This window comes from Odocoileus virginianus, chromosome 13, assembly GCF_023699985.2.
Source record: "Odocoileus virginianus isolate 20LAN1187 ecotype Illinois chromosome 13, Ovbor_1.2, whole genome shotgun sequence".
NCBI classification, from domain to species: Eukaryota; Metazoa; Chordata; class Mammalia; order Artiodactyla; family Cervidae; genus Odocoileus; species Odocoileus virginianus.
In genome coordinates, this window is record NC_069686.1 from 54498701 (window position 1) to 54513538 (window position 14838).

The 14838-nt window shown below is 41.3% G+C and overlaps 1 protein-coding gene across 10 annotated transcripts in view; it reads left to right on the forward strand.

The window, feature by feature from the left end:
* NCKAP5 (NCK associated protein 5) overlaps nucleotides 1–14838 on the forward strand; it is a 1117154-nt gene that overhangs the window by 966621 nt on the left and 135695 nt on the right. For 9 of the 10 annotated variants that reach the window (XR_011491008.1, XM_070476293.1, XM_070476296.1 and 6 more), the window contains 2 exons: nucleotides 6733–6834; nucleotides 11962–12150. Coding sequence is in view for 9 of the 10 variants with exons in the window: in XM_070476293.1 (XP_070332394.1) it covers nucleotides 6733–6834; nucleotides 11962–12150 (291 nt within the window). In the remaining variant the exon portion in view is untranslated. The remainder of the gene's footprint in view (nucleotides 1–6732; nucleotides 6835–11961; nucleotides 12151–14838) is intronic. The other variant, XM_070476297.1, reaches the window with a different exon arrangement.

Here is a 14838-nt window from a genome sequence, read left to right on the forward strand (position 1 = left end):
TGAACTTCCTTTCAGAGCCTTGTGCATATGTATGAAAATCACTTTATTACTCAACAGAATAACAAGGCTTTTCACTTGGTGATGTCTAATTCAAGCCATATTTAGAACAAGTCTCTTAAACATATACCAAATCCACCACACATGTTTTCCACCCCTGTAACAGTGGATAGCTAGAAAAGTTTAACTTTCATCACAGGAAAACTATGAAATTGGCAAAATCCGAAGATGCTCAGAGGATTTCATAATTACACACTCCAAACTTGCTCTTCTTGTGTTGGGATTAAAGGAGATGAAACACACCACCTGGGACCAGCCTAGGGCTGAGTTGAAGGAGCAGGAATGGGGCTCTAGGAAGCTCTCTGGAAGTTGTGAGCCGAGATCAGTTCTCCAAGGCGGAAGCAGGACAATTTGAAAACAAAGCCACAGCTGAAGAAGCAGTAAGTTCTTCATCCAAGAAATCAGCCTAAGATTCAGGCCACTATGAGACAGGAAGGAAGGTGGCAGGGTACAGCCATCAAAAGAATGACACAACCATTAAAAACAGGATATGACTTAAAAAAAAAAAAAAAAAACACAGAGCAAATAAATAAACAAACAACAGCAAAACAGAACCTACTAGGCCCAAGATGGTGGAAGATTTTACTTCTAGTAGACCTTGAGCCTCATCAGGCTCATTAGGCTCTAGTAGACCATTCAGTTTAGTTCAGTTCTGTCTCTCAGTCATGTCCAGCTCTTTGCAACGCCATGGACTGCAGTATGCCAGGCTTCCCTGTCCATCACCAACTCCTGGAGCTTATTCAGATTCATGTCCATTGAGTCGATGATGCCATCCAACCATCTCATCCTCTGCCGTCCCCTTCTCCTCCCATCTTCGATCTTTCCCAGCATCAGGGTCTTTTCCAGTGAGTCAGTTCTTCACATCAGGTGGCCAAAGTATTGGAGTTTCAGCTTCAGCATCAGTCCTTCCAATGAATATTCAGGACTGATTTCCTTTAGGATGGCCTGGTTGAATCTTCTTGCAGTCAGAGGAACTCTCAAGAGTCTTCTCCAACACCACAGTTCAAAAGCATCAATTCTTCAGCGTTCAGCTTTCTTTATAGTCCAACTCTCACATCCATACATGACTACTAGAAAAATCATAGCCTTGACTCGATGGACCTTTGTTGGCAAAGCAATGTCTCTGCTTTTTAATACGTTGTCTTGGTTGGTCATAACTTTTCTTCCATGAGCAAGCGTCCTTTAATTTCATGGCTGCAGTCACCACCTGCAGTGACTTTGGAGCCCCAAAAATAAAGTCAGCCACTATTTCCATTATTTCCCCATCTATTTGCCATGAAGTGATGGGACCGGATGCCATGATCTTAGTTTTCTGAATGTTGAGTTTTAAGTCAACTTTTTCACTCTCCTCTTTCACTTTCATCAAGAGGCTCTTTAGTTCTTTTCTTTCTGCTGTAAGGGTGGTGTCATCTGAATATCTGTGGTTATTGATATTTCTCCCAGCAATCTTGATTCCAGCTTGCGCTTCATCCAGCCCAGCATTTCTCATGAGGTACATGAGACATGGGACAGTTCTGAGGCTGACCATATAAACCAAAAAGTGGATAACACTCCAATTCTTGGAAATTCCACTCCTTTCCCAAATAGTTGTAATAAGCCTCCTACTCTTTCGCCTGTGAAATTACCCAGCCCATGAAACCTAACCACCCTATGTTTTGGTGCAATCTCTCATCTTCTGAGACAGCCCACACTCTGTTTTTGGAATATATCTCTCTCTAAATAAACCTGATTTCACTTTACTATGACTTATTCTTGAATTCTTTCCTGTGTGAAGCCAAGGACCTTCACTTGGCAGCTGTCCCAGGGGCTCACTCAATACTTGAGACATGACTGTCCTCTGGTGTTCCACTTTTCCTACAACAAGTAGATCTGTGAGGGAGCATTCTTGCATGATCAGTCGCTTCGGTCATGTCCGACTCTTTGCAACTGTATGGACCAGGCTCCTATGTCCATGGGATTTTCTAGGCAAGAATACTGGAGTGAATTGCCATGCCCTCCTCCAGGGGATCTTCCCAGCTCAGGGATCAAACCTGAGTCTCCTGCACTGCAGGTAGATTCTTTACCACTGAGCCATCGAGGAAGCCTGACTCAAGGCCAAGTACAAACAAGCAACCAACTCACAAGACGGTAGGAACAGCAGTGCTCCACAAGGGAGTGGGCAAGAGCGGGTGCACAGAAGCTCTGAGGCAAGAAGTGACCAGGGGCAGCTGCTGGTATTGTGTCTCTTGGAGAGGGTGCTGAAAGACCAAAGATACCAATGGCAAGTGAGCAAATCCCAAGAAATTCTTTTACTCCTCCTCTAAATATCCTGCTATGAAATTTTTATGGAGAGTAGAAAAATACCTTCTAATGTTGGTAGAGTGCTTTAGAAATAGATAATAGAAATTCAGGAACATGTAGTCAGTAAAGAAGCTTTAGCCCTGGATCATTTGGCAATAGCAGACCTCACTTCATAAATAAAACAGGAATTCAAGAATTGTGGGCAGAGGAGCCATCTCCTTTGACTGAGAGACCTTTTCCACAAGGAGAGAAAGAACTCTGGAGAATATAAAACAGGACAGGACAGAATTCAGTCTATCACTACTAGAGCATTTACCAAGGTTGAGTAAATCAAGAGAAGCAGCAGATCAGATTAAAAACACAAATTCACATCTACCTTTTGTTGCTGAACCTGAATTACTCATGGTGGTAGAGTCCATTAATCAGATATATACCATATTCACTCTCATAATTTCCTTTTTACAGATATTTGGTTTTCTTAGTTGAAAGGGAGGATAATTATATGGATGATTATGGTACCAGATTCATTGTCTCACCAAATCTGAATAAAGATAAAGGAACAATGGTTAAATGATCTGTTTTGTATGTTCCTCTTTACATCTGACATCTTGAAGTGAGAAAAAAAATCATGTGTTCCGTTTCAAACTTCAGGGAGTAAGTACATCAGTACATACAAAAGCCGTTCATCACTGTTTTGCTTGGTTTTTCCTGCATAGTTTCCCATGTTACCCACATTTCTCGGATAATCTACTTTTTAACCTCACCTTGTAGCACTGAATAAGGACTCAGTGCTTCCCTGGCCTCAGCAATCATTGCATTCCAGTTGAGACATCATCTCAGTACTGAGCAAAAACCCACAGGTAGAATTCTGTTAAATGCCACAAGCCGCCACTCAGCATCTGCGGATCTGCAGCTCAGTAAGCGAGAAGAGACAGAAAATGGCAAAGTGGCCCTCCAGCCCCGTTCTGAAAGGCCGCGTGCTGATCGTTCCCAGCCTCTGCCGCCTTCATTAGCCGGAGAGCTGTGGACCAGCCTTGCTGCCGTGAAGGGGCCACCCCGCCTCCATCCCACCGGATAACGGACGGCTGGCCTTGAGTGCAGCCTTTCTCAGCCTGCGTTTCAGATTCAAAACTGTAAAATAGAAAATACAGCCGACTGCCTGAAGGCAGAGGAACCCACCAAAAAATCATTAATGCGGCATGTATTTCTGACCCTGGCTGCTCTGGCATTACCAGGTCCCCAAAGCTGGCCTTGGTCTCTTCACTGGTGTGAGCCTGCGCTCTGACTGTGGATTGAGCCGCACCCCTCCCCCTGCATGGTGACACGAAGTGGCCTCTTCTCCATGAAGCTGAAAACCTATATATATATACACATGTGTGACTTTGAGTTCCCTGTGTATACATTTTACCTACCTTTCCCTGAGATCTGAATTAAAGCCAGATAATATCACAGTCCCAGTTTGAATAGTGATATTCTCTCTCCTCCTTTGATGATTTATTTCATATATATATATATATATAAAATATAAACCTTTCATAAAAATTCTTATTATAAGAAGTATAACACCTGTGGGCTGCTGAGCTTTTCTGGTAATTTAACCATGAAGAATGTGTGTATGTGAGAGGATGATCTTTACCTATCACTTTCTTACCTACAGCCTTAACACAGAAGTAGATTTTGTTTTCATCTAAGTCAATTTTTATTTTCCCTACATATGTGGAAACTATAACAGTAAATGATTCATTTGTACTTTAACACTTAAGAAACTACCAACTCTCAGTTATGACAATTAATTAATATAAGACTGTAAATTTCACCATGCTGTCTTATTTATTATCCTTTCTGACTATGCCAGTACCTTTCCCTACCTGAGAGGTAGGTTAGGTAGCTTCTTCCATCCCTTTGTGGCTGGCAAGTAATCTGAGACAAAGAGATTCAGTTACACCCCCAGATCTGGTAAAGCCTGTACCTTAGGGCTAAAACTCAAGTCCCCTTGCTCTAGGATCTTTCCCCACTCCCTCGTGACTCTCCGTATTTCAGTGGAGAAAACTGACTATTTGGATGCGTATGTGCTCAGTCGCTTCGTCCAATCCTTCATGACCCCGCGGACTGCAGCCCGCCAGGCTCCTCTGTCCATGGGATTTTACAGGCAGGTATACTGGAGTGGGTTGCCATTTTCTCCTCCAGAGGATCTTCCCAACCCAGAAATCGAACATCTCCTGCATTGGCAGGCGGATTCTTTACCACTGAGCCACCTGGGAAACCTGACCACTTGGATAAAAATAAAATAATTTTCATCATTTAGGACAATGAGTTTATATATACACATGCTTATGCTGAAAGTAAAATGGTGGCATCGTGTATTTGGTAAAAAGGAGTGAAATATAACCATTAACCAAATAAGAAGTCAGATATCTAATCTATAAGGACTCTTCCCCCAAATCACATGATATACCACTCAAAATCATCATTTCTTTTGTTGAATGTCATTTCCCATAACTTCTTGGACTCTTTGCATAATGATAAATGTGTTCTTAAGTCTTAGGATGTTATCATTTTTTTGGCACTCTCTCAGTTCTTAAAATTCAGACTTGGGTGGAGAAAATATAGACAGCTTTTTCTTTATGGGCTGTAAGAAGCATCAGTCAGTTACTTACTGAGCATTCACATTGTAACATGTCTTGGGTCTTAAAGGATCTTTGGTCCCAGGCAACTCATACTCTAGAGAATGCTTGAGATAAGTATCGTAGAAATTGTGCAGAAAAAACATCCTGGTTCTACTTACCTATGTCTTAACTTTCTTGGAGAAACCAGCATTTTCAAAATAATGAACAACCAGTTATTTATTTCATTTTTGGTGAAAGTAACTCCACAACACAGGTTGAGAGAAGCAAAAGTGTAAGTCTCAAGTAAATAGTTTGAGGCTCCAGTAATAAGAAGGAGAACTGATCCATAGTAGAAAAAATAAAAAATAAAAGCCTTTATTCTTGCAGTTGGATGCAGCACAGCCCTACCACCGTGCTGATCCTGAGAGCTGAATAGAATTTGTTGTGACTAACCAACCAAGCTCAGCAATAAAGAATCCACCTGTGATGCAGGAGAGTGGGTTTGAACCCTGGGTTAGGAAGATCTCCTGGAGAAGGAAGGGGCAGCCCATTCCAGTATTCTTGCCTCAGAAATCCCGTGAACAAAGGAGACTGACTGGCCGGCTACCATCTGTGAGATCGCGAGTGTTGGACGTGAACTGACATGAACTGAACACCACTTCCCAACTAACCGCATGCATAGGGCTTTCATATGAGTTCAACCTGAATAAAATCCAATGGGGAACAGTAAAATAGGCCTCATTTTAGAGGCATTTACATCCTTGCTGAAAACATGATGGATCTGCTGGGACAACGTGACTGTCTGGCAACCCCTGCACACTAAGATGATCCTAACAGGAATTAACGGCAGAGAATCAGTCATTTCCCAGATCAACATCAGCATGCAGCAAGGCCTTTCCTGGGAGACAAAGGAATAGAAAAACTTTTCAGAGGTGAGGGAGCCATCTCAGCCACATTATTTACTTACTCAGTTCAATTTTTTAGTGTCTGAAGTCACAAAAGTTGTAACCAAGACAAACCAGGCTACAAGTACCATTTTAAAAATGTCATCAGCCTAGCAGAAACATGAGACATAAATCACAAGTTTTATTGTATTTGCAATTAAACAGATCAAATTTAATGTCCACAGAAAAGCCTTAGTAATTAGGATAAAGATTAATATAGTGAAATGTCCCTGGTTTAGGAGGCCACCCAAGCAAAGCTGAAATAAAGAATTGAGTATATAATCGAATAGCATGTGAATATTAATGCACGAAACCCTCCAAGTCCCCAGATCCCTGATGCAATTATTTTCTATTCACATTAATTGTTCCTAACAGATGACATTAATGACTTTGAGTTGAAATGTGTGCAAGGGAAGATTTCACAAGATCAATGCTGTTTAGAAATAAGGTCATTTTTATAATTATTTGCTCAAATTTTAACCACTGCTCAACATAATAAGGTTAACATGGTGAGTGTTTCATAATGTGAATATCAAAAGTTAATTTTCATGCTGGCTAATAAGTATATTGGGGTATTCACATTTTTATTACTACTTCTTTTTCCTTGCTATTTATTTTCCAACACATATTGACAGACTGAAAGTGTGCTTATTGTTTATAAGCTGTAATTTGTACATGTGTACATATAGAACACTAACAAACTCAGATAAACATTTTTTGGGGTTAGGATATGTGTTATCTAATCTAGAAATGTCAACTCTTTTGAGATTTACGTGACTGAGGCAGAATTTTGAAACAAACAATTAAATCAACACTGTTCAAAGTTTCTGCCTGTTTTTACCCAGAAACTTCACTCACGCATCTTAGATCTTTCATCCGGGGATTTACTCTCAGATGTGGAAAGAAGCCAGAGTCTGACGCACTCACGCAGTGATGTTGAAATGCATGTGAGTTTCCCTGTCGCCTTCAGAACACTTGTTCAGGTGGTTATTTTCCTCCATCAAATATGATGTCACAAGTGAACCATAAAACGCATCCTTGAAGCATTGTCAGGTAGATAAAAATACTTTGCTTTCTTGTGTTCTCTGCAATTCAGCATCATATCCCCCAGCTGATAGAGTAAGTAGAAAATGTCACTCTCAGCAAAAATATTATAAATCTTGCCTTGTCCCCAAGATACCTTTTTTGGGTATTGATTATATCTCAAAGTCGCAGAGAAATGGTCAAGGAGCTTTTTATTAAAGCCCGTGTCCCATATTACTCATCTGACTTTTATGATATATTATGTATGAACTTTTAAAAATTCATGGGCTGTACTTTTTTTTCTTTAGCTAGGGTTAGCTTTGTGCTTATTTTGCAAAACTTTAACCAGTGTGGTTTTTAACTCTCATTGACATTAAAAAAAAAAAGATAGCTTGAAAAATACAAGAGTCAAATATATAATGAAAAATGTTAGTCTTAAAACAATGACTGATGGGCATTTGTGGATAACTGGCCTTTTAGTTTACTGTATAAATTTATAAGTATAGCTAGAAGAATCTATATCAAAAGTAAATATTCTCAAGTTAGATTGGAATTGCTTGTCAGTGAAGTACTGTCACCTTTAAACATTCTTGAAGGCCCTAATGCCATCCAATATAAAAGATGGCCTTAAGATCAGGAATTTTTTAAGTTGCAAATTTTAATCAAGAAATTCTTGCCTTCATTCTCTGTCTCTCTCCTTTTTTAAACTAAAATTGTGGATTTTGTATTGCATTCCACATAATAAGGATGTTAAAGCATATGAGTTCTTCAAGGTGGTAATCTAAAATACACTATGGGAAAAAAACACTTTGAATAGTGCAAACAGTGTACTTTGTCAGTTCAATCAACATAATTAAGGTAATGTTACAATGGAGACCAACATACATCTTTAGGCAAACAAGAATTTTATTAATAATAATTATCTATTACAACTCTTCTCAGGAGGATGCTTGGCAGTCTGTATATGTCCAGGAGTTCTGTTTATTGTCAAGGGCCTTACTTAGAGCTATAGCATAGTGGCTGGGACCTGGGCCTGACATCAGAACCTTGTGTTGACTGGGTGACTTGGGACAAGATTTTAAAGCTTCAGTTTAACAGTGCCTCAGGTTCCCCATCTGGAAAATGAGAAGAATGATATTTCCGTTCTATTTCTGAGAGTTGTGTTGAGGATTAAATGAGATAGCATATGACATGTACATAACACAATACCTGCTGAGAATTTGGGGCCATAATGAGATCTCTGCTGCTCTGACTGTCTTCTCTTCTAAAATATGTGGCCCCATGTCACAGTCACAGAAGAACATGTCAGAGATGGAGAATGAGAGCTGAGATAAGTACCTGCTAGTGTGCCTGTCCAGGTCACATCAGTGATCCCCAGAAACAAAGTACACCCACTTCCGACTCTTCCTCATCACAGATCCCATGTGCAAGGCATCAAATATGATGGCATGTTAAAGGTAATACAGGGTCCCTTAGGGAGGCTGTAAAGTACCATTTTGTTGAAGGGCCAGGACACACACATACTAAAATAAAACTTTTTAGTGATAGTAGCAAAACCTAAAAGTTAGTAAACTTCATTGTTACTAATGATCACTTAGTGTCATTTAGCATGCGGCCTGCATGCTAAGTGGCTTCACTCATGTCTGACTCTGTGTGACTCTGTGGACTGTAGCCCGCCAGGCTCCTCTGTCAATGGGATTCTCCAGGCGAGAATACTGAAGTGGGTTGCCATGGCCTCCTCCAGGAGATCTTCCCAGCCCAGGGATCAAACCCAAGTCTCGTACATCTCCTGCACCGGTAGGCGGGTTCTTTACTACTAGCGCCACCTGGGAAGCATACGATTACTGACTGCCAGGGGCCCGTCACTCTTCACATTGATCTTATATGATTGGAGCTTTCATTATCTCCGGTTAGGAAAAAAGAAACTAAAGTGTGGAAGGATTAAGTAATTTTCCCAAAATCAAAGAGTTAGCCAGTGAGAGAGCCAGGATTTAAACCTTATAAATGACCTTATAAATAAGCAGATAATCCTGATGATAATCATGTGCTGATGAGGGAAGAAACTTCAGGAAAAAAGAGCTCACTTTCAGTCATGATGTCAGAGATTCTGAGTCCCTTCTTAAATTCCAACATCAATTGTCCAAGGTCAGGAAAGGTGGGAGAATTTCCCAGTAGAGAGGACTCGCCCCTTCCTCTTTTTGTCAAGGAATTACTCTGTAATCAGCCCACCACACACACACTCCGTCTCTCCAGTACTCTGCCCCCAGGGAGGGCTCAGACCCCTGCCTTCATCCTGCTCAGCACAGCCCAGGTCAGACTGAGAAACACAGCTTGCTACCAAGTAATTCACATGAGAGCTTATCCTCTCTCAAAGCTCCTCCTAGGCTAGGGGCTTTCTACTCAAAGCACAGGCTCTGGACAGCATGCCTCAAAGCATCTGGGAATTTCTTAAAATACTGCATCTCTGACCCCTCCTCAGAATTGCTAAATCAAACCTATATTTAACAAGGGCTGGGATGACTCATGTGAATATTAAAGTGTGAAAAGCCTGGCTTCAGGACACGTTTGTATATAACTACCACAGCCCTGCCTGCCTCCACATGACACTGATGGGCCTTCCCCACTTCCTCACAGTAGCCTCTGTCATGTCAGGGCATCTCACGTTCAAGGTCAAGGGAGAGACAACAATGCTTTTCTCTTCTAGCACATCTTCTGAAGTCTTCTAGCTTCCTGTCCTCTTAATCCGGCATCTATCAGAGGTGCACACATGGTGGATAACAGGGCAGAGAAGCATCTTTGTTAAAAAGAGGCCTGGGAATTGAGTTATAAAAATAGGTATAATTGTGATGGGTGAGGTGAGAAGGTAAAGGTTGGAAAGACGGAGGGAAATCACATATGAGCTTCAGTACTGTGGAGAAAAGTAGAACGTAAACAGTGACTAACACCTGTGCAGTGTATGAAAAAGACTGCTGGAGAAGTTTAGATCTGATGGCCTCAAAAGACACAGATGTAATATTTCCCTGAATGGTAGACACAACCGTCAGAACAGAGGTGCATGCTCAGTCGCTTGCTCAGTTATGTCTCACTCATTATGACCCCATGAACTGTAGCCCGCCAAACTCCTCCGCCCATGGGATTCTCCAGGCAAGAATACTGGATTGGGTTGCCATTTCCTCCTCCAGGGGATCTTCCCAACTCAGAGGTCGAATCTCCATCTCCTCCATCTCCTACATTGGCAGATAGATCCTTTACTGCTTGAGCCTTTCAGAAAGCCTTAAAGGAGAGGTCATCCAAAATAAAAAGCACCACCCTACTTACTCAGGTAACAAAATATCAGAGAATGGGATGGAGAAGAAAGCACCCAGGTAGAAGTGGATCGTGATGTGCTGTTTCTGAAGGTCTGTTTCTGGCATGTTCCAGATGTGGCTGAGACCTTCAGCCTGTGGTTCCGACACTGGGGCCGTGTGCGGAGGGCAGCTCTGGAGACATAAACATGAACTCCCTTTAACTAAATTGCATCTGGCAATAAACAAGATCATAAATCAATAGATATTCTGAAAGCTGGATTTTGAGACAACTTTCTCCTTTCAGTGAAATTTAGAGCCAAATTTCAGGGGGGAAAATAGAGTAGTAAAATTCCTTGGCATTTTCAGACCACTTTAAGAGATTATTAGGCAGCCAAAATGAAGTATCGATAGCAAGGAAGATGCCTGATATTGAAAATCTAACATTATTAAGCATTATGGATGTTGATTAGAGAGCAGGTTAAACGTGCCCTCTGTACTGATGCAGGGGTTTCCTACTGACCACAAAGGCTCCCAGAACAGCATCACCTTCCTTCCCCACACTGGTGTTTAGTCATCGTCAGTTGGAATTGCATTTGGAGAACAGTGATAAGTGCTCAGGTACTAAAGGCTCCCATAAAGTGTCAATAAACTGCATAAGTAAGAGGCTTTGCCATTCTGCCAGTGACACGAAGACAGATGGTTCCCCCATCCATGAGTTTCTGAGACACAGCTTTTCTAGATAGGGGACAGGAATGAGACTGTAATGGAGAGATTCCATTCCTGTGATCGGGATGCTAAATTAATTTAGCCCATCCAGTTAGTGGAGCTTCATCTGTTACATTAGGGGCCTGTAATGTGGCTGTCAAGATGTGCTGGGATGTTTATGGCTTTGCCACCTGTGCCTTGTGCAGACCCACTAGAATTTTAACTGCCTGGATCCTTCTGCACGGGGCCCAGATCTGTTTCATGTAAAACTGTTTATCATTTGAACATCCAACTGATCTGATTTGAAAAGTCCTGGAATCTGTATAGCAGAGCTTCATGACTCCTTCGTTTGGGTTTCACTATAGTACATAATTTCCTGGGCACTTGATCCCAGGCTTAAAATGATGTTATCAGAGCCGTAGGGATCATAGGAGTAAACTGGTAGAACTGGCCCACTCTATACAGGAAGACGTTAAGATCCACAGAAGTTAAATGCTTTCTTTGCTCTGTATCTCATATCTGCTGGCACGTATAGCCTGAGAGCCAGGTTGCTAGGCTTCCAGTCCAGAGCTCATGCCCTTGAACTCTTAAGCCAAAGAAGTTGCTGTCTTCTTCCTTTTGTCTCATTAGATTCACACCTTGATATTGATGTGATCCTTTAACCAGTGTGACTAGATAAAGTGGGAAACTGCTGTTGTCATACTTCTGCCTAATGCTGATGGCAGCTCATAATAATTGAGCACCTGCTTCTAAGCTGGATCTTGTGCTGCATGCATCTCATCTAGAACCTCACTTGGTCCTTGCAGTGACCCTGTATGGTAGGCAGTGTTATCACTTTTTTTTTTCCACTTTTGAAAAGGAGATGTAGCTCTCAGAGATTAAATAATTTCCCACACATGTTAGTCTGAGGCAGAGTCAAGAGTCAAACCCCTAGTCTGTCGACCCCAAAGTCTGTTTCTAACTGCAGTACTATATTCATTCCTCCCTTGTTATGATGTTGAGTTGGTATTTCTTCTCCCCTAAGCAGAGTCCTAGCTCAGAGCTGTCCTGCTTTTTCAGGGCTGCCAGCTGAACGCAAAAGCAGGAACCCCTGCTTTGAAATGCCCTGGCATGGGCATTGCCGTCTCTGGTCACCTCTGCCCTCGAAGCAGCTACAGCAGCAGTGAGCTGTCTCTCTCCAGCACTTGCAGCGAGTATTCCAGCGGCTCCTCCTACACGTGGCATGATGGAAAGAACCTCAGGAAAAGGGTAAGACTCCTTCGGGGGCAGCGCAGCATCAGAGGGAACCGGAAAAAAAGCCTCTTCTGGTAGGAAGGCGGAAGGTGGGAGGGAGGCCAAGAAGGAAACTACCATTTGCTAAGTCCTGGTTCTTTTACACCTCACAAAACCATAGAGGGAGATATTATCTTCCCCATTACCCAGAAGGAGAGATTGGCTCTAGAAGGTTAAGTTCCTTGCTAGACATCACACAGCCAGAGAGGAGTGGAATGATGACTTGATCTCAGATGATGGGGGCATTATGGGAGGGAGTTTGGGAGAGAAAGACATTTTCCTTCTGTGCTTTGGTGGAACCCACAGAGTTCACAGATTTATATCAACTTGGAACTGGAGCCCTGGCCTAATGGAACTGACCATGCTTCAGACTGACTCAGACATTTTCAATTAGTTTTATAGACATTCTCCATCGCTGTGACGCTCAGAGAGACTTGTCGATGTCCAGTGCAAATGAGGCTGAATGAGGCCAAGTCATCCCAGACTGAGCATCCTATGAAAGCTCAAAGAGAAGGTTTTCTTCTGGAGAATAGGGAGAGAGGTGCATTCTCTCAGAATAAATGACCAAAAGTTTTGGAAGTCTCATTAGCTTTGTGGAAATTTACTGCTCAAAAATAGCAATGTAATATATTGACCTCCTCTATTCAATGCAATAGCCTCATAAAACTCTAATTGGCTATAAATTGAAGGAGGTACAGTAGAGAGAGAAAATGCTATGGTAGATTTCAAGCACCATAGCTTCACTGAAAGTCTCCACATGGATGCCAGGAGTTTCTCTGTCAGATTATTAAATAACTCCTGTGACTGGAATGACTCACATCTGCTAAGTGGGCTCACATGACAGAAGATTTTTTCATGATTTGAATAAACATCTTTGCACACCAGTATCAGTCAAGAATCTGGAATAGCTGTTTTCACAGTTTCCTTATATTAAAGAAAAACAAGATTGGCATTGACATATATACAATATTGGTATTATGTATAAAGTAGACAACTAATGATAGCTTACTCTATAGCACAGGAAATTCCACTCAATACTCTATAATGGCCTATATGGGAAAAGAATCTAAAAAAGAGTGGATATATGTATAATAAAACATTCACTTTGCTGTTTACCTGAAAACTAGCAGAACATTGTAAAGCAACTATACTCCAATAAAAAACTAATTTAAAAGAAAAAGAAAAGTGAAGAGTACAGGAGTGTGGAAGCCCTGAATCTGAATATTTGGAGGTCAGTTTTCTATCATCTGTATAAATTGAGTTTATAATGTCAGAAGTGTAAAAAGCCAGAAAACTTCTATAACTGTCAGAAAATTCAAGTGAGGGAGGACATTTGTCATACTCCGAACAAGAACTGAGAAAAATCTTTCAAGCTTGGATTTAGAGTTTATTCCCTTGGACTCAGACTTACAATGCAAAGTGTGGAGCCTGGGGTGTTATCAAAACTGTTCTTTTAAGATGTTCGGAGTTCTGAGTAATGACTGCTAGGGACCTGGCTTTTAGCAGACTCGGGAGATGGTCGGGAGGATGTTCCCTCTCTTTGTCTCTGAATATTGCTGGCTCTCAGGGCCCCTCACTCAGCACTTTTCATTCATAGCTATTCCTCTCTCCCTCTCAGCCTTTCTTCTTCTTCTTCTTTTTTTTTTTTTTCCTTTTGGCTAAAATTTTTCCAGTTAGAGCAAACCTTGATCTTTTGGAGACATCTCTTCCCTGAAAGAGGAGGAATAAGGTTCTTAAGACACTTCTTAAATACCCCTGTAGACATCATCTGGAAATTTAATAGTGTCCTAACTCACAATGGCCATGGAGTACAAGCCTGCCTGTCACATTCCCCAGAGAAAAGTCTTCCTTCTCAGGGATCCAGCAAACTGACCCAGTCCTATTAAAACATTTTAAATGGCATTATTTAAGAAACTTAAGTTCTTACCATGTACCTAGTACTTATTTAGTATTAACTGGCATAATAAACTCATACAATATAAATTTGAACATGAATATTAGCTTACATAATAATAAATATATGACCATTGGCTCTTTGGTAGTTTATAAGTATTTTATTTTTAATATTGTTTTGTGTAGAAACAGAAAGGCAGGAATGAAACCTTCATGAAGTGCACTGGCCTGCCCTTCATGGAGGAAAATGGCTCCAGTTACTGAGTAATTACCATGTGTCAGCTTTGTTAGCACTTCATAAGCACTAGTTTATTTAATGATCATGATAACTTATTACTTAGGTTTTCTTATTTCCCCCCTTTCACAGAGAAATAACCTGAGGTTCTGAGAAATTACACATCTATTTCAATGTCTCATAGCCAGTAAGCAGAACTGAGCAGTTGGCTCCAGAACCTCAACTGTTCTGCTAGACCTTGAATTAGTCTAAAACTTGAAAGAGTCCCAGGTGTTTGGATGGATTTGTTCCCATAAGACCAAGAATGTCCTTTAATAAAACAAGAACAAAAAAAGAATGTGTGAAACAGTTATCTATTCAAGAAATAGAAAAGAACTTTGGACATTAAACCCAGGCTTCTACCTTAGCAGCGGCATCATTCAGCCACTGCCCTCCTTCTAGAGCAACTCTCTTCTGACTTTCCTGCAAAGAATGAGGAGCTCTACCCCACCACCTCCCCACCAGGAGATTTGTGCTTCTCTTTCTCAGGTTTCAGG